Below are 25,116 nucleotides of genomic sequence, written 5' to 3' on the forward strand. Positions count from 1 at the left end.
GTGTCACACCATCCAGCCCCCAAAAAGTAACCCAATTTTTCACACTTGCTATCTGGTCACCCTAGTTGAGGTAGAATCATAGAGTTGGAAGGGACCTCAGGAGGTCATCTAGTCCAACCCCCTGCTCAAAGCAGGACTAACCAGGACTAACCTCAGCTAAATAATCCCAGTCAGGGCTTTGTCAAGCCGCAGCTTAAAAACCTCCAAAGATGGAAATTCCACCACCTCCCTAGGTAACCCATTCCAGTGCTTCCCCACCCTCCTAGTGAAATTTTTTTCCCCACCCTCCTAGTGAAAATTATATGCTACCAGAAGTGGTGGTGTTGATGCAGTAACTGGCCCTTTCCTTTCAAATCCCTGCTAAACCAATGCACCAGACTGGCTTCCTGGGTCACTGTGCTCTCTTTTGGATGACATATAGATCACTTGTAATCACTGAGGATTGTATGGTACTTTTTATAAGATTGAGCTGTTAGCTCTGATATGCTGCCAAATTTTTATCTGGATAATTATATTCTGCCTATTGAAATTCAAGTTGATATGGTATTCTTCACTTCCTAACCCAAATGGATGTGCATTATTGCTGTTCACTGTTATTTTTAAATGCTTTATTTAAAAACAAAGATTACATATCTACTTTAAACACTATAAAACAGTTGTATTATACCATACAGATGACTGTGCAGTAGGAATGGGTGCAGCGATCCTTGTACATGTATGTATGTGTGTTTATACATATAATATCTCAAATCTTGAGGTCTGTAGTTAGTTAGATCTTAATCAGGTAACTCCCACTGACTGTAGCAGGGACCTTTCATAAATCAGGACATAACAGCAACTGAATTAGAACCTCAGGATTTGGCCACGGACCCAACCCTAGCTGCAGCCTTGGCCCCTGGCTTCTGGCCTTGGTGCGACTCTGGCCTCAGCCTCAGTCCCCAGTCCTGACCACGGCTGACCACGGCTCCAAATGTGCCCTACTCCCGATCGTGGCATGGACAAGGGCAAGGGGGGTTGTGAGGTAAAACGTTTGGGGACCAGTGGCCTAGTGGGAGTGGGATTTCTAGCCTGGAGAAGCTTGTAGCTACAAAAAGGGTAATACCATATATTTCCTTTTATGCCCAAATTGTGTGCAATTTCTCCCCTCCGGACCTTGGTTATTGCAGTTAGCCACCTTTTATTTTCTTTAAAGAAATTTTATTTCTTTCAAGTGAATTGTAATTTGCAATGTTATTGTAGCTGCATTGCTCTGAGGATATTAGGGAGACAAGGTGGGTGAAGTGATACACTTTTGTTGGTGAAAGAGACAAGGTTGAGCTTGCACAGAGCTCTTCCTCAGGTTTGGAAAAGGTACTGTGTCACAGCTAATACAAGATTGAACAGATAGGGAGTTAACACGTATTTTAAGAGACCATTCAAGATGAAGTGGGCAGTTAACACCTGTATAGTTGTAGGACAAAGGAGAGTTAGTGGGTTACAGATTGTTATGATAAGCCAGAAATCCAGGATCTTTGTTGTCCAGCATAGTTATGAATCTAAGTTCCTAGACTCATCTTTTGAAGGTGTTGCACAGGTTTCCTTTGAGGATGAGGACTGAGAGATCAGATAGGGAGTCATTGTTTTGTGAAAAGTGTTCACCCACAGGCAATATGGTGTTTTACCATTTTTCTGTGAAGTCATTCAAGCATGTAGTGATTGTCTCACTTCACCCACATAGTTGTTATTGGAATATTTAGTGTACTGGATGAGATATAGCACATGATGCATTAGGCATGTGTAGAACTCATATATCTTGAAAGGTGTGTTGTGGTATTGATCATCGTAGCATTGGAGATACGTCTACATGATTCCGCTTTGAGTTGGTGTGTCTTGGTCTGTAGGGAGCTTGCTTCTGATGATGAGCTTGGCAAGGTTGGGGGGTTGTTTGAAAAGGGGGTTCAGAAAAGATTTTTCAGGATGTTGTGCCCATCGAGTATGGGTTGTAAAGATTTAATAATACCCTGTATGGGTTCCTGTGCGGAGTGCAGGTGACAGCTTGGGGTGTTCAGTCAGAGTTGTTTTTCCCCCCCTGTGTATGAAGCGGGTTCTCCTGGAGTATTTGGGTAGCCCAACCTATGATATGATCTACTTCCCTGGTGGAGTGCCTTGTTTGGTGAGAGCGGTTTTGAGTGAATTAAGGTGTGTATCCCAGACTTTCTCCTTGAAGCATATTCTGAAGACCTATACAAGAGCTCTGTGTAAGCTTGAAAGCTTGTTATAAGATATTACCTCACCCACCTTGTGTCTCTAATATTCTGGGACCAACATGGCTACAACAATGCTGCATACATAGGTAATTGCACAGGCAAATCACAGGGAGAGATCCCTCACCAATATCTAGGAGTGAGAGGGTAACAAAACCACCATGCCCAAGCAATCCTTGGTCTCTCTGAGGAGACTGCCAATAGGAGGGATGTTTAGTGTCAGTTACAGAGGAGAGTTTTGTGGTGTAGATTTGTATGGCTTGATTCTCTGTGCCTGACAAGCTACGCTGGTATCAGGAATGGGAGTGGACTTTAAACCACTTTTGTTTTGCCCCCATTTTCATGGGCCAATCAAGGTCGTGCTGAAACCCTGGAGTAAGTTAATGTAGTCCAAGGGCTACTCTAATTTACATCCAGATTGCAATGGTCACAAAGGGGGCTTTCCAGCAGCTGGAGTATAACACTGATATAGCCATACCCCTTTTCCCCAGGCCACACGCACCTTATACTTGGGACTGCCTAGAGCTGTTATACCGGCTCTTTGCAACTGAGGATTCCTCTACACCAGAGAAATTATCCAGTGGCTCCAGTTATCCACAGTCGTTGCTGCCCTTTGGTGCTGCTGGAGCAACGTGAAGAGGTAATAATGCAACAGCAACAAAGAATCAGGCCTATGTCCTTTGAAAATGTCTGTGTCTAGTCATAGCCACACTCAGAGCTATCCAGTCTTCGAAATGTAACTGCTTCAAAATGGGTCAGGAAGGCTCCCATGTTTGAAAAAGCTTTGATTTCAAACCCAGGATGTTAGATTGATATTAGTACTTATGGTTTGACATATGGCAGGCATGATTTTTAATTAGAGCTTTTAGCTGTGTTTTACTGTGTGGGCAGCAGAGCACTAGGGAATTTACGTAAAGAAAAATATACTATCAATATAATACAGGATTGTCCAGAAATCAAAGTGGAAAGCCAACTTAGAAACAAACTGGCAACTGATCAGATAAAAATTCAGATCGGTAACATTTGTGTTGGAAACCAAGCCAGATCTGGGAAAAGCTGAATCCAAGCTATTTTATTCCTCTTGCAGAAGAACTGAGTTGTGAACAAACTGTAATAGCAGAGCTAATATGGAACACCTTTTACATAAACAAGGTTACTGGTTGTATAGGGTTCTCTGTACATTTATTTGATTGTTCCCTCTACTGTCTAAATCTGTTTAAAATCAAATTTTGCTTTGAAGAGAGGTTGCCTAATGTATGGTTTGTTTGTTATTTTAAACACTCTGCCAGTCAGATACAGGAGGTTTTAAGTTTTCCCCTTTTTATTCTTTTGGTTCAGTATGGTCTAATAGGGAGATACTGGCAAATGCTTGGGCCCTTCACAAATTTTTCTAACAGACTACTACCTTCCTGATCCATTGTGTGAGCTCTGCCAGATGCTGAAAGAGTTAACAATATCTTTCAAGCCTCAACCATCAAATGCACTTAATGCTCAGTTCGGCACTCACATGGTTTGTATTCTTACGCTGCTGGAGTGGTGTGTTCATGGCATCTGGTTCCTTGGCAACAGCTTTCATTGGCTCAATCAAAGCCTTTTCTTCTTAAGAAAGCTCCCACTGTGACACCCCACCACACCACTAATCACCATCTTAACTGAGAGTTTAAGATGCAGCTGGTATGAAAAATAGTGCTTGTGAATGTGAGAAAATTAAGAGACTATCTTTATATAGTACACCTGCCCCAGACAGTTTATGTACTGGTTTGTATTCGGTACACTGGAAGGTATCTGCTTTTCTACTGGAATAGATGCAGTGTCCCCTTAGAAATAAATTGTTATTAAGCACAAATCCATAAGCTTTTGTGTTTGGTGAATAGTCATTTCCTGTTTTTAGCTCGGGTGTTGTTCAGGCCTCTCTGCTATTGACAAGGGGCAGTAGTGGGATGCAGGGGAGTGCACAATAAAATCCATATTGTCAAAGTCTTGTCCTCTGACAAGAAGGAAGCAGGAAGATGAAATCTCCCAACATGTGAACTGCAGAACAATGGGAATAAAAAGTTCACATTAAGCCACTTCAAGGGCTTGATGTAATGGGATTTCAGACACTTTAGAGGTTGTATAGAAGTTGAAAAGGCCTCTATTGGAGACACAGACATACTCCCTATACTTTCTAGTGTTGGGGGTTCATACTGGAACCCTGATTAATAAACATGGAAATTAACACTCCCTTCACCAGGTTCTCTGGGAAGAATTATTTCAGCCTAATTAACTAGAGATTTAAAAGGGATATTTCCCTTATTTTCCCAGGCCTTAGCTCACAGCCTTGGAGACAGCCTCATCCTCCATGACCCTCAAAGACAGTTGCACGCCACAGATATGATGCAGCTGGAGATACCTGGTATCAGACATAAGATATGGGCTGTGGAAAGGCAGAGTTTTTTCAGCATTAGGACCCCAGTGATGGAACTCCATGCCAGAGGAGATAAGACTGAAACTACGCATACTTGGATTGGATCTAAAAATAAACCACATCCTCTTGATACAGCCTTTCCTTAGGAACATCACCCACTTAAAAATATAATAAATCCACATGTTCCATTGAAGACGGAGAAAGAAGAGAGGAAAACTTCTTTTGGGAGAAATTACACTTTGTTTTCATTACTGCTATTTGGCACTGAGATGCTAAGGTAATAGGTACCTCAAAAGTAAAAAGGCGGAACAGTCATGTGGCTAAATTACTAATCTGAGTCTTGGGAATCTGGCTTCAATTTCCTGCTCTGACACAAATATTCTATGTGATTTTGGGGAAGTCACTTAATCTCTGTGGCCTCAATTGTAAAGTCTTTGGTCAGGGACCTTTTTTTTTGTTCTCTGTGGTGGCAATGCTGAAGACAGTGGGATCCAGTTCCTGATTGGGGCTTCTAGATACAACAGCAATACAAACCATTAAGCATAATAATAATTAATAATAATAAATCTGTAAAATGAAGATAATGCTACCTGAACTCACAGGCATGTTGTGAGTATAAACTCATTAATATATGAGGGATGTTCAGATACTACAGTGTTGAGAGCCACAGAAAAGTCTATACATATTTTTAAACATATTTTAGAAGAAGAATTTAAAAAGCTATAATTGGAAACAGCAGCAATGAATTAAATTATGCACACAACAAGCATATTGTCTTCAGTCACTTCTAACTTTGTGGACTAAATTTCTTAATACATATTGAAGACGTGATCTCTCTGAGAAATGAGCTCATGGCAAGTATTGGAAGTTTAAAAACTAACCTGTTTTGAACATCTGTTTTTTAAATGTAGTGCATTTGCTTTTGAGGCAGGGAGCTATTCTTTTCTGAAGGTTTCATCAAAATGTTTGAACCATTTTCAAGCATGGAAGAAGTGTGTGTATGAGGAGAGGAATACAGCTTTTCTTCTGAGAAGAAAATGTTGATCTTTTTTGACCAGCAGTAGGGCCTCAGGGGAAAGTGATGAAAAGTTGGAATTCATCAAGAGTCTGAATCCCTGGGTTGTAGATGTGCCTTTCATTGGTCCAGTGAAAATCAGATTTGATTTGGCTATGTTTTATAAGGGTTCAGAAAACATACTTTATCCTTGCACACTGGATTATGGTAAATCATTGAAATGTTAGGAGATCCTATGCCTATAGTAAATGAGTGAAAACTTCCACTGGGGAGATTGGCTCAAGATTCTGTTGAATGTGCAGATGTGTGCTTAACAAAATGCAATGTGCAAACGGTCTGGGAAGGTGTGTATGGACAAGATAGCTGAAGATACATATGGATTCCTGCCTCCTCCTACACAATTACCGTGGATGTATATGGAGGGAAAGAGGCAGGGCTCTGAAAAATCTGAGGCCTTCTTCCGTGTGATATTCAAAGATATGTATGGAATGAGGCAAGGGCTCTTGTCTCACTGATTGCACATAATTTCCACTCCTGTTCTTGGGCAAGAACTTGTAAATTAAATCTAGTTAGATAAAAAGCTGCACTTCTTTTTTCAAAGATTTGCAAGTCTGGAAACTAAGACCCCCATCCCCAGAGACTGTTTGGTTTTCTGAATTTTTCTTTTTAAAACATTTCCTGCCCAAAACATCAAATCAGTTCTTCTTTCCCTCTGCTACAGAAAAAATATATTTCAATCCAGCCAACATTATTTAGCGAACATCATCAGTTCTGCATTAGAATTCTTAATAAGCCCACTGGCACTGCGAAATGGCTAAGCTCCAGCATGTCACTGTGCTGCATACAGCTAAACCATGAGAAATGATAGGACTGAAATCAAACTGAGATCACAGAGGTAGGCTGCAATGAGAAAAGCACTCATGAGTTGCCTCCGGAATTTGAGTTCTGGCTGGAACTTTTCCACCCTTCATTTTAGAAAACAGCAGGAATCAACTCTTTCACACTAGGAGTCAATTAAAAAATCCCAAATTATTGCCATTCGAAAAAACAATTATTTCTTTTTCACCCTCACAGAAGCTTGTGATGATGAACTAAAAGCCAGAACTAATTAAATGATCTGATAGCATAAATCTTATTAGAAGTGTTTCATCTGGTTTAATTAATTCTTGCCTAAAATCATAGCTTTTAGTAAATTCTGAATGATTTTTTTAAAAACAGCTTCAATGTATCTCTCTATCCAAGACTGATAAGATTCTCACTCTCCGGAAATAATGTGAAAGTATTTACATGACTATTTATTTCTAGGAGGAATGTCCACATTAGAGAGGGCCTAAGAGCTAATGTATGTAAGATACTTCACAGGTCAGAAAAGGGACATTGTAGCAGCTTCTGAAGGAGTTCAACAGTTAGACAGACCAAAGCAGGCAAATGCATTGTAGTCTTTTAATACATAGTAGAGCCACAATGGGTTAACACTGGGCTAACACTTGCATTGCTGGTCATGAATGCATTTATGTGAAATGCAATGGTTATCACTAGAGAGGCGCCAAGAAGGCAGTTTTTGGATAACGAATGCACTTTGGCTAGGATTCAAAGTCTGAGACTAAACCAGGTGTAGGATTAAATTTGCAGTACTGCAGTCTCTTCACCTTTTCTGAGTTTCAGCCCCACACAGTCCTGGTATCCTGAGAGCTTTGCTGACTGGAACGATCAATATCCTGTGTGTTTAGCTGTTCTTGCAGGATATTGCCTTATTTTGGCCTTGTGTAAATCAGAATAGAAAATCATTCCCTTCTGATTTTGGATCTTACTAGCAGCCAAAACTGTAGAGGTGTGTCTAAATTAAAAGAAGAGGTTTGGATTCAAGGTTCCAGCTATAGTCCACCTTTTGATCTGACCATTATATCAGCAATGGCACACACAATTTGTGTATATACAAAGGCTGAACTAATCGCAAAGGTTGGATTGACACTTACAACCATTGTGTAATATAATTCTATCACTCAAGGGTTATAAATCCCATAGGACTCCATTTTGCATTTTTGCTAACCCAAAACTCCCACTGAAATCACAGGGAGTTGTGCATGCTCAAGCAATGAAGGAATAGGCCGTTATTCGTTATAAATGTACTGTAATTGTAAAGCTAGAAAACAGTTCTTTAACTGTAGAGCGCGGGCTGTAGCCAGCAGCTGCATGTGTATTCCTTTCCTGCCGACAAAAGGATTTAGGTTTGCTTTGGGGATTTCTGCTGTTTTGGGTGTTAAAAGACTTGAAAAATATGACAATAACATTTTATTTTCAATGTTACTTGCCTACTGTGGAGGACAAGTAACAGGTTTTAATGAATGTAGCACTATTAAGGCTGAATAAAAATATGTACATTTTTAAGAGATGTCAGTGAGATGGAACATTGTCACAGAATAGTGGATGGTGGCTACTGGGTATTTGAAGTAGGAAGAAAAGCTAGTATAATCTTCCTAGGGAGCAGAAAATGGGCAATACATGCTGAGGGACAATTGACTGCGGAACAGCACTACTTACTGATTTGGCCCAGTGGCTCTGAGCAGTTGTGCTGCCCCCGTTCATCTCAATAAAGTTTTAATGCCAGAGCCTAACTGACATATTCACTGACAAAAAACTTTGTTAACATAGAGTTAATTAAGGTTGCCCAGTGGTATCTTGTGTCCTTCCAGAATGTCCAGTTCAGCAAAACTTAAATATCTGAAAAATAACAAATGAGAATTAAGATAAATGCCAACAGAATTTTAACTCTGCTCCCAAGAGCTGACCATAGCCACTGGGGATTACCAGCAAGCACTCTAGTTGCACTCCCTGTGTACGGTGTAGCTATACTGAAGGTGGAGGGATTAGTTAAGCGCTTGGCAGAGCTGTAATTGTGATATGAGGAGATCTGGGGGCACTTGCCGCCTAACGCAGGAGGGGGGAGGGAGGTCGGTCCTGAGCCCCACTCCTTGCCCTGCCCATAGGTGTGATCAGGGGAAATGTGCCTTGAGGGATGCAGTATGCCTCGTAATAATGCTGTGTTGTGTAGGATGTGTCAGTAGTGGTGCACAGGGGATATTTGTCATGAGAATTTTCAGTAGTGAGATGGGATATGAGGGTGGTCTGTGGGTTTAATGATGTGTAAGGGAAAGTGCATCCTGTATGGAAGGGTGAAGGTCTTATAAAAATGCGTGAAGGGATTGTAAAATTACCAGGTAAGGTGTTTTTTTGTGTGTGTAACAGGCTAAGTGTTGGAGAGTAGGACAGGCTTAGGTAATTCCTGTTCAGTACAGCTCAACTAAACCCATTTTGTCTCAGCAAAGAGAAAGCGTTATAGACTCTGCATTTCAGTGGTGGTGTGTCTCTTCCCCTGCATTTTCTGCACTATCTGCCCAGGCTGAGTGTGAGTGTATATGTTATTGTGGGTGTATTGGGGCATCATTGAAAGAGGTGAGTTGTGGTATGTGCCAACACAAATGTAACTCTTTATTTCCTAGTTTTCCGATGTTTGAGTTTTGCTGAATTCAACATTCTGGAAGGGCAGAAGTTACCACTGGACAACCTTAGGTCTGAATTAAAGACATTTTATGCCCGTCAATTTCCTAGTTTTTTTAACAGAGAGAGAAATGTTTTTATAACAGTGCTTGTGTGGGCAGCTGTAGTTATCACATAGATTTGCAGTTGAGACATTATTGTGCCTAGCTAAAGGTAAAGAATGCTATGTGATTCCTAAGTGGTACTTCCCCTGGCTGTTTGTATTGTTTCAGGATAAGAGTGTAATGGTCATGCTTTGAAATGTCTGAGGGTGGAGTTGCTAATAGGGCGGGGAAAGAAACCAGACATGCTCTGTGTCTCAAAATCTTGACAGTATTACAGCAGAACCTCAGAGTTACAAATACCTTGGGAATGGAGGTTGTTCATAACTCTGAAATGTTTGTAACGCTGTACAAAACGTTATGGTTGTTCTTTCAAACAAACTGAACATTGACTTAATACAGCTTTGAAACTTTGCTATGCAGAAGAAAAATACTGCTCTTAAGCATCTTAATTTAAATGAAACAAACACAGAAACAGTTTCCTTATCTTGTCAAATCTTTTTTTAAACTTCCCACTCTTTTTAGTAGTTTATGTTTAACCCAATACTGTACTATATTTGCTTTTTTATGTCTTTGCTGCTGCCTGATTGCATACTTCCAGTTCCAAAGGAGGGGTGTAGTTGACCAGTCAGTTCGTAACTCTAGTGTTCATAACTCTGAGGTTTTACTGTTTTCCATTTAGGTTACAGTAATTTCAGCTCACGAGTTCCTTCTCCACCCTCCCTCCATCACTAGCAACATGTAGCTCCACCCCAATATTTCCAGCTAACCCTTCCTTTCCTGTCTCATTAAGCCATTAGCAAGTTAGAATTCATTAGCACATAAAAAGTTACTCCTTTCTGCCCTCTGCTGCTGCCTACACATCACAGGCAGCAGCTGAGGAGAGGGTTTAATGCTTCCTTATGTAGGCTGAGTTGATCACTGAGCTGGGCTCCATGCCCTCACTACATGATCACCCCCAGCCAAGGCTGAATTTCCAATTAGGCACAGTAGGCATGTGACTAGGGTGCCAGCATTCTAGGGGCACCTAAACTGTAGCGGATTACTGCATGGGCCAATAGAGCTCATGCCCAGGGGCCTGGGCCAATTTGGGGGCCCTGCATCAGTGCCGGAACTCTGGCCCCGCCCTCTGCTTGTCCTCCTTCTCTCCTGGCCCCACAGCCCTGCTCCTCCTCTTCTTCCTGAGGCCCTGCTCCCTGGTCAGGCTGGAAGCCGGAGCCCAGGGGTAAGCATATTCTCCGCATCCAGAGCTGGCCTAGCCGGTCGCCCCAGGACCTCTCCCTTGCACCCTCATCACCACACGGAGCTAGCCCAGCCAGCCCCTCTCTCCCACATCACTCCCCCCCCTCCCGCACAGAAAACACCAAGGTCAGCTGTAGGCTGGGGGGGCACTGAAGATGTTCTGCCTAGTGGCTCGTAAGGTGTAAATCCAGCTCCATCTCTGGTGGGCCCCACGCTGGCCAGGCCTCTTCAGACATGCCTCTGGCCATCCCAATCTGCCCCCACACCAAGCCAGCCATCCCTCCATCCCACACAGGAATGGCATGTAACTTAACTTCATATTTTCTGGTTTTCAGAAGTTAATGTTTAGCTGCTATAGAGCCACTAAGCCAGGGGTTCTCAAACTTTTTTTGCTGGGACCCCCTTTGAAAATATTTCAGGCAACCCCCAACAAAAGTGATGATTCCCCCCAATGCCATGCCATTCTTACTGGCATGCACAGAGGCTGGTAGCTCGTGACCCCTCCAATAACCTTGTGACCCCCTGAGGGGTCAGGACCCCCTGTTTGAGAACCCCTGCACTAGCATCTCTCCCTGGCCTGAGTGCTTCCAGCCTTCTCCCCTTGCCCTCCCACCCATCCCAACTTATCCCCCTGCACTACTCCTTTCTCCCCTTGCTGCAGCCCCAAACCTCTCTCCTTCATTGCCCCCGCTCTATCCCCAATCTCTCCTCCCTTCCTGCACTCTCTCAACCCCCACACACCCACATTCCCTTTCAGTGCTTTGATTCCCCTCTCCCCCAATATTCCCTAGCTCTGCAGCAAAAGATTATAAGAATCTAAAAATGTTATGAGCACCTCATGTTAGGGGGGCTGTGTATCAGGAACCTCTTGACCTTAAACACACTCAGTTCCATTTTTCTGGAAACATGACTATAATATCCTAACTGTCTTTCATCTCCCCTCTAGTTAATTAATGGTAATTGATTATTCAGTGCTGGCACTTTGGTATAATAATCCCCCAGGTGGAAAAGCTGCAATATACCCATCAATCATTCTCACATATCTGCCTGGAGCATGTGTAATTTACTATCTTTAAAAAAATAGTTAGAGCCCCTTCTAATCCCACTGTACAAATTAGCAGGGCACATTTCCTAAACGATGTGTGTGGAGGGGGAAACCTTAACAGTCAGAAGCAACAGATCATTCTCAGATTTCTGCCAAGGATAGGGTTCAAATTTACAGTGCACGGGGGTAGCTCAGGTTCAGCGACCACAGCCTGTCCCCTTGAGCCACCTGTGTAATCTGACAACAGACTGCCTGGAAACCCTCTTCCTTAGTCTTGGTACACACATGCATTTCAATCTCTTTGGCACATAAGTGTTTGGCACATATCATTCCAGAAAGCCAAACTCTTCCTTTAATCATTCTTTCAATATTGCTTCCCCAAGAGGTAAGTACGTGCCATGCACAGGCTGAGATAAACGTCAAATGACTGAGATCAGTTTGGGGACAATTAGAGCAGGGGCTTGAGCCGCAGGTTTGGGGGGGGGAAGAGAACCAGTTTTTTATAAAATGCTGTGGGTTTCAATGGGCTGTCTCTCAGTAACCCCTTGTTTAAATGAGCCCAGATTTGGACCACTAATGCTTAACCTTAAATACATTGGAGCTAACATTACCCTACAATCATAAATGACAATTTAAATGTCGTATGAAGTGTTGCCATAGCTGTGTTGGTCTTAGGATATTAGAGAGACAAGGTGAGTGAGGTAATATCTTTTATTGGACCAACTTCTGTTGGTGAAAGAGACACATGTCTGAAGAAGAGCTCTGTAAACTCGGAAGCTTGTCTCTCTCACCAACAGAAGTTGATCCAATAAAAGATATTATCTCACCCACCTTGTCTCTCTTATTTAAATGTCATGACTTAACTATTTCACTGATGATCATTTAGCGGAAATACCCAGTGAATTGTTTTTTCATTGTGCGTGCATGTATTTTTGTGTCCTGTCCCTTTAGGAATATGCTAACTTGCTGACTGGCTGATTTTATTTTTAGTCAATGGTCGGCCAACCAGCAATCTGACTGGCTAGCTAAGATCTGGCTTAACTATAGATATTTTGCACTACCTGGTATCACCCAGCATGACAAATGCATGACAGCAATTTGTACAACAACCAAAAGAGACAGGCGGAAGAGACCAAGTGATAGTAACAACCATCATTTGAAGAGGTCCACAGAAAGTGCACTGAATTGAAGGGGACATTCCATACAAACATTATACAAAGTAGCTGTGGTGGGAAGAGGAATAACACCTCTGCCTTTCATTCCTTTGGGAGTCTCCACTTTGCCACTAGTATTTGATTATTTCCCCACAGAAAATAAATGCAAGTTAATTTTTCACCAAAGCCTACCCTTTCTCTCTATTATTAAGAATTATGTGTGGGGTGGTAGCATTTAGAGGCCCCATTGTGTTGAGCACTGTTCATATTCATAGAAAGAGACAGTCCCTGTCCTGAAGAGCTTACATCCTAAATAACAAAGGGCAGGAAGGGAAATAGAGGCTTGAGGTGAATTGCAAGTCTGTGACACAGCCAGGCATAGAATCCAGCTCTCCCGACTCCCAGGCCAGTGCCCTATCCACTGGACCATACTGCCTCTATTACTAATACAATAATTACTTATGCAATCGTGTATTTAAAGACAAATAAAAAGTACTGGCTCCTGCTCAAGAAGCTTACAGTGTTAAATAAGCTTAATACAGCCAGGGATGGCATGACAAAAGGTGGGAGACAGGATATGGGAGTGCAAGGGTTATAATAGCAAAAGATCATCCCCTATCCTTATTTTTATTTATCTATCTTGTTAGTTTCTCTTAATATTTTGAATTAATTAAATATATTTACGTGTAAGGACAATGGCCAAATGCTGGACTGAAAGTCAGTTTTGCTAAGGGAACTATGAATTTGATATATATAAGTAGAAAAATACTAGACAGAGGCATTGAAACAAAACTTCTAAATCCCTGAGGTTGTTCTGTTTGTTCTTATTTTGTGTGTTCTTGTGTGTTTTTAATCAAGATTTTTTAACTCTGGCCCTCAGATCTTTTTAAACTGAGGAGAACAAGAAGAGCAGAGTTAAGACACACTGGCAAAAACCACAAGCAGCACTGAAAACAAAAAAAACCCAAAGTCTGTGTTCCTTCGCACCTATATAAAGCTTTACATCTTCAAAGCATAGCACAAATATTCACTGATTAATCCAGATAGGTGATCCCTTACTAAAGAAAGGATTCTTTCCAATAGTAAATGCAAAATGTGGATCCGGATCTGGATTTCAAATTCTCTAAAATTCAGATCCAGGATTTTGTTTTAGCCCCTCACAGAAGTAGAAGCCAGCCATGGAATTTGAAACAGGATTCTGAACCCACCCTCCTTGTGTAGAGCAGGAATATTCAGAACAATGGCACTGCTTAGCAGCAATAGGTTACTTAGTGTAGACCAGATTTTGCCTTCAGCTATTTGTGCCTGAGTCTGGTTGACTTCATGAGAGTTGTTTGTGCGTATCCAAGGGCTGAATTATTGTCCACAGAGAAAGAGAATGTGTAAGAAAAGCAATGAGTAAATCCTCTCTAGAATGGCTTTCTATCCACTCACATAATGCCACTCAGTTTCAGACTGGTATGTGTAGTTGTTTAAGGGTGTCAAATGACATCCATTTTACTGGCTGTTGGCCCCGATGGAATGCTGCTTAGCACAGCTCATAAAGTAAGGACAGGAAATACTGCCTCAAACTTCTACATTTCTCTGTTAATTAAAAAGAGAGAGAGAGAGAGTATTGCAAGTAAGAAATGCTCTTTTCATCATGGATTAAATACAAAAGATTCCATCTCCACGTTTACTTTTTTTCCTTTCTAAAATCTGACTCTCCCTTTGAATAATCAAAGCTGGCTTTGAACTAGTGCACACAAAAAAAATCTTTTTTCCTTTAAAAATAGCCCTATAGATATATATACATATCACAGCCTTTCATTCCTCTTATTGATGGTTTCATTTTTTTGCAAGAATGGGAAAGTTCTGAGCAAACCAAAGCTCACACAGGAACTACAACAAACACAGGGAGTGGGATCCAGACACATATTGCAATTAATGCCAGTGTTTAATTAGCAGGCAGCTGCACTGGGCAATGGCCTTTTGATTTTGCCTCTTTGCTGAGTTTTTGATCTTAGATTTATCTACAACTGTACCTCTCAGCTGCTTTGCTTTTACAATAAAAATACTCTATAGGAAAGTTTTGGTAGGGGACCATGACAGACACTTGATCTGATTCATGATTTAGGCAAACATTTGGGAGGCAGTTCACTTTGACTGTCTTCAGTGGAAATTCTATTTTAAAAAAAAGCAGCTTTTTGACCATGAACATGCTGGAACTCAGGGCTTGTGTACACGAAACAGTAATGCACACTACAGAGGTATGATTTCTAAAGTGTATAATGTTGAATGCTGACTGGCCCATGTAGACCTGCTGGCACAAAGTAAAAGTTCCCTAGTGCACATTAATGTACAGTACTACACCAAATGCACACTAAGGAACTTTTAGTTCATGCCATCAGGACCTATATGGGCCAGATAGTATGTGACACACTGGTGCTCTCTAGAAATCACACCCTTTTAGTGTGCATTGCTGTTTGGTATAGATAAGCCCTAAGAGTACTGAGGAACAAAAAGGTGTAGTTCAGTCCACTGATTGTATAGTACAGAGATGATGTAAGATTGAGGTATACTCAAAGAGTTGTGTATATCTCTAAATATACATAACGCCAGCACACACATCCAAATACTTATCTCAGTTACTCAAATGCCTGGGTGTCATCGAGGGCAGAAGTTAGTCCATTATGTTTGACCTGTAGTGGAGTATTTTGTGCCTCTTATTTTCATGGATGGTACGGTTCAATGTACTTTTCTGATTATCTTGCAATAGTTTAGGTTTCTTTGTCCTCTAGTACCTTATATTTGAGCTCTGGCTTGGGTGATACTGCTGTGAAGTTATGTGGTCAGCCTACCTAATGTAGAGAAAAATATAAATACATTTTAATTGGAGGTCTGAATTTGGCTGTCTCTGGAATTGGGCCTATTCACAGAATGTGGCCACTGAGCAGACATCTATCAATAGTACTTAAATGGCCCATTGCCAGAGGATTTTATTTCCTCACAATCTTTAATGAGTTTATCCTGACAACATACCTGTGAGGTAAAGAATTCAATTGTCCCCATTTTGCAGATGGGAAACTGAAGTACAGATAGGCTAAGGATCAGATTTGCAAAGGTATTTAGGCACCTCAAGATGCAGAGTTAGGTGCTTAACTCCAAGGTACTTACGAAAATTCCACTGGGCATCTTTTTGCATCGTTAGGTGCCTAAATACCATTGCAAATCTGGACCTAAGTGATTTGCCCGGCACCACATAGGAAGCCTGGGGCAGAGCAGGGAATTAAAACCAAGTCTTCGGCTAGTGTCCTATTTGCTGGACCATCCTCCCTCTCCATCTGAGGTTCAAATTTTGTTCTACAACAATATCCCCGTTGACCTTGAGCTTTTACTAAAGCACCTATCTCTGTTCATGTGAGAAAAATAGACATTTGGAAATAACCATATCCCTTGTCGATACTGACAGGGGCACTACCCCTCTCGTTTCTTTGTGGGTCATGGCAGCTGGTTCCAAGCCCTTCTGCATAGCAAAGGTTGTAGGAAGACTGTATCCCTTTTCCCTGGGATCCACAATTATTAGTAGCAATGTTTTAGGATGGTTACCCTGAGGTTACTTCTGCGGGCCATGCATCCGAAGCTTTTTTGTATAGACTATTCCCCTGCATACTGTACACTGTCTTTCCAGCTATATTTGTAACAAGAGTGTCCTTAAGCAAGGTTGAACCTTGTTATAACCAAACCAAATCGTGATGTGGCATGGCCAACATCATGGACGTGATGTTGCTAGCAGAATTCCCCGATGAACCTGGAGAGAATTTTTTTGATTTACAATTATCGTTAAAGCTTTTGGCCCTCCCTGCTTCAGCTTTTTATACATATGTTTCCTGGTCAGAGTGGAGGGAACACTGTTCTATGTTAGAGCAATGTTCACTTCTGCCATAGTTAAGACAGAGTCTGTTTGGCTGCAACCATGGTGACGCTGTGCTGATGCATGATTTTTAAACAGTTTGAAAGCCAGCATAGAGTGCACGTAGACAGCAGAGTGATTCTAAGACAAAAATTATCTATCCACACTACTTAGGGAAACCTTGCTAGCAACAACCACGTTTAAACATGGTTGGAGTGCTCACAGTTCTGCTTCTATTGCAAAAGAGTAAACATCTGAGAATTGTTGAGCCCTGATGTATGTGTTTTACTTTTATTAGTTTGGGTGTTACATTAGTTGAAATTTGTCACTTTTAAGGGGGCATTTGGGAGCTTGCCTTATGCTGTATTTGTTTTTTTCCTTCCTGTATTATCTTATACAGAATCAAAGCTGCCAAAACCATGCATTTATGTTGGCATGAAACAATTATCTTGGTTTATACAGAACAGAGTCTTGGCACTATTCTACCTCAGTGAGCAGTCATAATGCTGAAAGGGTGCTTTAAAGCCTTCCCTTCAGATTTTTCTTTCCTCTCCAAGCAACAAATTGAATTTTTGTCAGCCAGATTCAGGGTTTTAAATGATAGGAATAGATGGCAAATGTGAAGAGTATACTGTATACAAAGTAGATACAAGGGTCTGAAAGGAAGTGAGAATGATCTACAGAAAGAGGCAGCTACTCAGGATACAACGTAGCAATTTTAATTTTAAAGCCATGAGAAATTATGAAGAATGTTTATTGTTCTCAGTTGCTGAGTACAAAGGTATTTGGTTTTCACTGACATGCAAACCTCTTGGCTGTGGCTGAAGTACTGAAAGAAAATAATTTGCTTGTGAGGGCATTCCATTAACAAATATAAAATCGGTGTATTATAAAAGCACTTATCTACCTATAGACAGAAATATACGCAGCTACTGCTGTCTGTGGGATTAAAAAATGCTATAGGCCTTCCCCCTTACCAGCACTTCAGGCAAGTTCTTTCTTATTCAAAGCAGCACTAGTGTACTGTCTGAATATTCCAGGGCACAATGTTTTGTGCTTGTCACGAAAAAGGGGAGAAAATAAATTAAGCGTAATACATTTTGGGTAAGAACATAAGAACGGCCATACTGGGCCAGACCAATGGTCCATCTAGCCCACTATCCTGTCTTCTGACAGTGGCCAATGCTGGATGCTTCAGAAGGAATGAACAGAACAGGCTAATTACTGAGTGATCCATCACATTGTCCAGTCCCAGTATCTGGCAGTCAGAGGCTTAGGAACACCCAGAGCATGGGGTTGCATCCCTGACTATCTTGGCTAACAGCCATTGATGAACCTATCCTCCATGACACTTGTTCATCAATCTCATTCATTAAAACCAGTCATTGCTAAGATTCATGTGTAGTGGAGTGCTTTAATAAAAATACCTAAGGATCTTTAGTAATGATAATCATTACTTGCCAGGCTCTTGTGAGGTGAGAATTCCTACCTACATGAGAACTGAAGGTGAAAAGTGTGAAATATCTGAAATTTCTGTTAAAATTCAGAAAATATGAATGGAAAGTTGATACTGGAGACACAAAGAAAATCCACACTAATTAGCAAAGGTCTAGTCCGAGGGCTGGCGAGACCAAATGGCCCCCAGGCAAGAAGTTTCTTTGGTGCTCCCTACCCCATTTGTTAAACTTTTGAATACCTTATTTTTTATTGCATTTGTATCCCATTTCATGACTTTGATGCATGAGTTTCATGCATGATTTATCACTGTCATAGAAGACGATATATTTGCACATAGGCAGTCACCTGCACCTAAATGTGGCCCTATTCCTCTCTCCCTCCGCCACCCCCAAAAGCTTCAAGATTGCTTCACAAAAATATCAAACTTTTAAAATAGCTTTTGTTCCATCAAAGAAGGTAGAGCCACTTTGATAACAGATAGTGGTAATGTGCTAGTATAACATCCTCTTCCCAAATCGATTACAAGGTCTAGTGGTAACATTTTTGCTTCAGCAATGCAGGCACCATCATTGCTTGCAATTCTAATAGTTGTTTCTACTACAAATCAAATTCAGTCCTGGCATGAGTAATAGCTGCTTACAAGTTAATGGGAATTGCTCCCATTTACACCTATGTTGAATTTGGCCTACAGTTTCAAATTTAAATCCAGAAGAATAGCTGATTAGAGGAATACTCAATTTACTATAAGTGGCTTCAAATACAGAAGTATTTTTAATAAGGAATATCCAGTCAAATAACTGATTTAGTATTAATGGTTTCATGACAGAATCGTCACATTTTTCTTCTCAGGAAGATGCTCACACAATTGTTACCGTGTGTTTCTCTCTGATATACATAGCCTTTCTTTTAAGTTCTTTCATCTAGTTCCTGGACCAAGAAAACTATTGCACCTAACTGCTGTTTACTTGAATAACAACTTTTAAAGGATGACCAGTCCTACTCATTACCTAGTGCAAAGAGAGGAAGAATAGGGAGACAGTCTCGGTATTCAGTCTGTTTAAATGGAGTGCTTAGCTATTTGGCACATTATGTATTAATTGCACATTTTGCACCAGAGCTATGAAAACAGAATATAGCTTAGGCGTCATTCATAACACTGCTAACGAGTTCCTATTCTTTCAAAGTCCTTACTGCTACAGCCACTACAGATGGTCAACAGTGATGGATTTATGGGAGCAAAATGTTTATAGAAAGGTTCAGGTTTCCTAAGTGAACAGAGTGAAACCACTTTCAGCCGTTATCAATGATCTCATGTCATAGGAATAGTCTGAAGGGGTCTGACTTGTACTAGGAACCAAAGGAAATCTGATCGAAATGGATAGATTTGGTGAGCAGTTAGTGGTATTTTAAAATCATAAAAGTGTCCTTTGTAGACAAGCAGCTTAAAGGGGCTTTCTCTGAAAGTGACTTGAAACCAGCATTTTATGCATCGTAAATAAATGCAGAAAGATTTTTTAAATGTTTGAGAGTACAATGTTCAGATCAAAAGGTGTCCTAAAAGAATGGTGCATCCATTGTTTCTAGGGGTCAGTGAATAAGGCCCTTTCGGGCCAGAGCTTTAGCCAGGCAGCCTAAGCTCCTAGCAAAGTCTGGGAGTACAAGATCAGTCCCCATCACGAGATGGCTGTGGCCATGTACAAACTCAATATATTAAACACTCCCCTGTGACCTCCCAAAACCCACAACAACAAAAAGACCCACAAACCTAATTTAAGAACTGGCATTACTAAAATCTCATCCTAGAAGCTGAAAAGTGAAGTTTAACAGAATAAGTCAGAGGACAGATAAATCCAAATGCTACTTTGTCACTAATATTTAAGCAGATCTGTTGCTAAAAGTTTTGTGATTGTAAAATCTGTGTGGATTTAGAATCTGTTTGTCATATCATTTTGCTAGTGGAGCTCATACTGTAAGGAATCTGCAGAGTTCAATTTCATGAAAATATGTGATAGTTTACTTATGAGATATTTGATCTTATCAACTTTCAGATTACTATGTTAAATACTTCCCCCCAAAACACCTCCATCTACTGCCTAGACTATTAAAATAATTAAAGCAACTTCACCCCAACAGGCCTGGAAAAACAATACCAGGCACGGGGGAAGAATGTGGGGGAGAAAATAAGACCCTCCTTCACTTCCATTACAAAAGTGGCTCATTTTCCCCCAGAGACCATTAGAGCTTGAATTCTTACTTGACCAAGAAACACCTGTCAAACTAAATCTATGAATAATATTTAACAATGTGTGGCACTTTTCAGTCATAGGTCTCAGTGCTTAAGGGCTGGGAAAGTATCATCACCCCTATTTTACAGTCCAGGGTAGATCCAGGAATAAGCATTAGGCATGGCCGACATATAAGCACCGCAAGGAATTCAGGAAGGGTAAACACATTTAAAGCAATAGTCTGAAAAAAACTGGATCTTCTATTGTTAGAAGTAATTACATCAGAAATAATACTTTGGAGACTTGAGTTTTGGATCTCTTGCATATTTACCCACCCTCCTCCCTCCCAAAATAAGGCCTAATTGGAGAGGGCAGATGGGGTTGTCTTCTCTCTCCCCGCTTCCAGTATGAAGAATACATAAAACTAGTCTAGAGAAATAAATTTTGTATTAAAAAAAACAATTTATTTAGTGATCTGTACATGTGATGAAGCGTGGCCTCATACAGGCCCTCCAAAACAAACAAACAAAAAAATCAAGTAAAAACATATAAATACATATATCTTTTCTTACAAAATGTGAAATTTACAAAATATACATACTGCACTTGTCTTACAGTTTTTCATGTGCACATCATAAAAGACAAACCAAAGCTTATGAGTTTGGGATCAGAGGTACTGGAGGATTTGACTGATGGGATATTTCCTACCCCCCCCCCCCTTCTACTCCATGCTACTGTGTGCCCATTACACAGTAACAGTCTGTTCTCCTAACCCTGAACAGTTTTTGTAGTTTCATTCCATATACCTGCTCTTCATTATGAACAGCGATTACAGACTTAGGAAAAAAAAGTTAGGGGGCAGCAGCTTGTTAAAAATTCATAATTCCCTGATTAGTCTTTAGGCAAAAATAAAAGTCAAACCCTTTAGATCATAAAGCTAAAAAGTAGTATTTCAAAATAAAAATATGAAAGTCAAACTATAAATTTAACACATAAATGTAACATGATTGAAGAGGTTGAAAGAATAAGTCACTGGTCACATAACAGAAATATGAATGACTGCAAAGTGAAGTTTTATTTCTATTTAATCAGTTTCCTTTCTCTGACAAAGTTTCACTAGGAACTTAAGACAATGTTCACTGGGAACTTAAGTCGCTGTAGTGCTCTTTAGAAAGTACAAGATTTCTCATACCTAAAACAAGGGCACCAGTTCCATCTTAAAAAACAAAACAAAACAAAAAACATTGCACCACTATTTGTTACTGTGCAGTTTAGGGAATCAGAGAACAAGGGAAATTGGCACTTCATGGTCTAAATTATCCCAACATGTCCTCCAAATCCAGTCACTTTGCTCTTTTACTGTACCTAGAGCAATCCAGACATAAACAGCAAAGAAATAAGGCTTATGGGAAGAAAGAGAAAAATTGTATATACTTATTTTACATGTCTTAATGCAGCCTGTGGTCAGGTGTTCTGAATTAAGCTTGTTTAACAAAAAAATCTGGCATTTCTTTTAGCTAGAACAGAAACTCATATTGAGTATAAAACATCCTGCCTCCTCCTTTTTCATAAAAAGAATGTTTATTGGTCTGAGCTAGTCACACCCAACGTTGAATTTAACTACTTCTTTTTGTTAGTTTGCCCATAAAAACGGGTCTCATGCTTATGCCTTTCCAGAGAGAAAACACTTTTGTTTCCTCTTTGTCCTTCTGTAACAAAGGCAGGAGTTTGGGTTGGGGTAGGGTATGTATTGCTGAAAAGCAACAAGTCCTGTCTTTTTAGGGTATTAAATAGCAAGTCCCTTCTCAAAGCAGCAAGGCTACCCCACTCCAGTAAGCTGGGATTCGCTTTGGTAAGTGATTGTTGGATATAAAATCAACCCGCTCTATTTGACAGAATATGGGAAGCTCAAAAGCACATGATTTTAATTTATGGCTTTTTAAAATAGTTAGGTGATTACTCTGGGTTTGAATGGGAAATTAAGACAGTATAGGACATGGGAAATTAAGCCAGTGTCAGCTGCAATATGACCCACCGATGTAAACTATGATTTGACCACTTGACTCAAAGCTTCACTGGATGCAGTTTAACCTTTTGCCCAGACACCACAGGAATTAATTTTTAAGAAGGGAACTTCTTGCAGAGAAAGAACTTCCCATCCCCACCAGCAGTCTAAGAAGGGTACACTTACTCTGTGCTTTTCAACCTGGTGGGCAAGAAAGCCACCAAGTCATTGTCTGAGGATTTTGTCTTCGGGGAGGCAGAGTTGAGAGCCCCAGGTTAGGAGCCTTCTTCACCTTCTCCCCTGCTTGGAGAGTCACTTTCCTGTCTGCGTGTCTTGTCTTTCCCAGGAGCAGCAGCATCAGAGAAAAGGCGCAAAGGCTCATACCGCAGCCGTCTCCCCTTTGCTGCCGCTGCTGAGTTTGTGGTAGAAGCGCCGCCAGGACTGGAGAGTTTTGCCGGACCAGATCCAGAAGCCGGTGGTGATGCCCACGATCATGGTCATGAGATACTTGATCATGAAGACCGTGAAGTCGGGGCTCATGGGGGCGAAGTGGCTGGGGCAGGGCATGGCGTAGCTTTTGCAGGTCTGCAGCAGCCAGGTCTTTTCCCACGTGTCCCTGAAGGCCTGCTCGTAGAAGTAGCAGGCCAGCACTATGGTGGCGGGCACGGTGTAGAGCACGCTGAAGACGCCGATCCTCACCATCAGCTTCTCCAGCTTCTCCGTCTTGGTTCCGTCGTGCTTCATGATGGTCCTGATCCGGAAGAGGGACACGAAGCCGGCCAGCAGGAAGGAGGTGCCGATGAACAGGTAGACGAAGAGGGGCGCCAGCACGAAGCCGCGCAGCGCGTCCACGCTGTAGATACCCACGTAGCAGACGCCACTGAGCACGTCCCCGTCCACCTGCCCCATGGCCAGGATGGTGATGGTCTTGACGGCCGGCACGGCCCAAGCGGCCAGGTGGAAGTACTGTGAGTTGGCCTCGATGGCCTCGTGGCCCCACTTCATGCCGGCGGCCAGGAACCAGGTGAGGGAGAGCACCACCCACCAGATGGAGCTGGCCATGCCGAAGAAGTAGAGGATCATGAAGAGGATGGTGCAGCCCTCCTTCTTGGTGCCCTGCGCCACGGTGCGGTAGCCCTCCTCCGAGAAGCGCTCCACGCACACCGCCCGCTCCTCCAGCAGGAAGCCGGCCACGTGGGCCACGGCCACCATGAAGTAGCAGCCCGAGAGGAAGATGATGGGCCGCTCCGGGTAGCTGAAGCGCCGCATGTCCACCAGGTAGGTGAGCACAGTGAAGAGGGTGGAGGCGCAGCACAGCACCGACCAGACGCCCACCCAGAGCCGGGCGAACCGCACCTCAGCTTCCTTGAAGTACATCAGCCCGTGGGGGCGGCCCGGCTCGCAGGGCGCCCCGCAGTCCCGCTCCCCTAGGAAGCGGTAGCCCAGGTAAGGGGGCACCTTGAGCTGCCGGGGGCAGGAGAAGGCGAAGCCGGCCGGGGCCAGTGGCGGGGTGAGGAGGTCGGGCAGGTAGGGAGTGGGGTGGGCGGTGGGCGCCCCCGCCGCCCCTTCCCGGCCGGGGGTCTCCGAGGTGTTCTGGCCCACGCAGATCTCGCCCGCGCCGTGCACCGGGAAGTTCTCGCAGCGCAGGCGCTCGGGCCACTGGAAGCCGAACTTGTTCATGAGCGCCTCGCAGCCCTGGCGGGCCCGCTCGCAGAGGGAGCGGCAGGGCGGGATGGCCTGCTCCAGCACCGTGCACACTGGCGCGTACATGGAGCAGAGGAAGAACTTGAGCTCGGCCGAGCACTGCACCTTGACCAGCGGGTAGAACTGGTGCACCTCCAGCCCCGCGTCCTCCTGGTTGGTGTGCCCCAGCAGATTGGGCAGGATGGTCTGGTTGTAGGCGATGTCGGTGCACAGCGGGATGGAGATGGGCTGGCAGAAGCCGTGGTCCGGCACCGAGATGCCCTTCTCGCCGTGGTACTGCTGGGCCGCCGAGCCCGCCGGGATCGCCAGCAGGGCGCCGAGAAGGGCGGCCAGGCCCAGAGAGGCAGCCCGCGCCGCTGCTCCTGCCCACATCGCCGCGGTAGCTGTGGAGAACCGAGGCACCCGGAGCCCTTCAGAGGCGAGCGGCGGCGATCTGCGGCAAGGACATCCGAGTTCCGCGGGGCCCCGGGAAGCCAGCGGGGGAAGTTCAGGCGGAGACGGCGTGGAGGAGCAGGAGAGTGCGGGTCGCTGACTCGCTGCTAAACAAGCTCTGCTGAGGCCGTGCCAGGACTCAGAGCTGGCGACTCTTAGCTTGCTCCCAGTCTCTTCCCTGGGTCAAGTGAGTCTGTCTGTCCCCACCGCCCAGCCCAGCCCAGGTCCAGGGCAGGCAGGGGGAGTTTCCCCAGCCCGGCGTGAAGTTTCCTGGAGGACAAAACACCCACAACCCTAGGCCAAGTCTTTTGCCAGCTCCGCAGAAAGTCCCGTGGCGGCGGCTGCAACTCGCTGGCTCCGCTCCCCGCCCGGCTTCTGAGCCCTAAAGCCGGGATTTAGGTTACAGCTAAAGGGATTATTACTTCGCCCGACTGATCCGTGTATTTTACTTGGTGTCTTAAATAAATTTTAAAATCCAATTACTGCGCGATCCTCTCTCCGGCTCCGACGGGGTCCTGGGTAGGCTGGGCTTCTACTCAGGAGGTAGGGCCGCAAAAACGCGCCTTCGCCCAGCTCTGCAGCGGACACAGTCCGAGGTGATGATACAGCAGCCACTGGAACCTCGCCTAGTAGCGAGCGACCGATTAGTCCTGTGCTGTCTGTGACTGTCCGAATAGAACACAAAAAAGATACAT

At 43.1% G+C, this 25,116-nt stretch overlaps 1 protein-coding gene across 1 annotated transcript; it reads right to left on the minus strand.

Moving 5' to 3' along the window:
* Positions 1–20,641: 20,641 nt before the first annotated feature.
* FZD7 (frizzled class receptor 7) lies at positions 20,642–24,361 on the minus strand. The gene has a single exon (XM_067548892.1). It carries the CDS (start codon positions 24,359–24,361, stop codon positions 22,664–22,666), a length of 1,698 nt encoding a protein of 565 aa, XP_067404993.1. The 3' UTR covers positions 20,642–22,663.
* Between the last annotated feature and the right edge of the window lie 755 nt (positions 24,362–25,116).

This window comes from Emydura macquarii, unplaced genomic scaffold (assembly GCF_026122565.2).
Source record: "Emydura macquarii macquarii isolate MOO-44397 ecotype Brisbane River unplaced genomic scaffold, CSIRO-AGI_Emac_v2 contig_1253, whole genome shotgun sequence".
Classification (NCBI taxonomy): Eukaryota; Metazoa; Chordata; order Testudines; family Chelidae; genus Emydura; species Emydura macquarii.

Bases quoted from the DNA above. Each gene is read 5' to 3' on its own strand.
- FZD7 (XM_067548892.1), bottom strand. From the start codon at position 24,361: ATGTGGGCAGGAGCAGCGGCGCGGGCTGCCTCTCTGGGCCTGGCCGCC.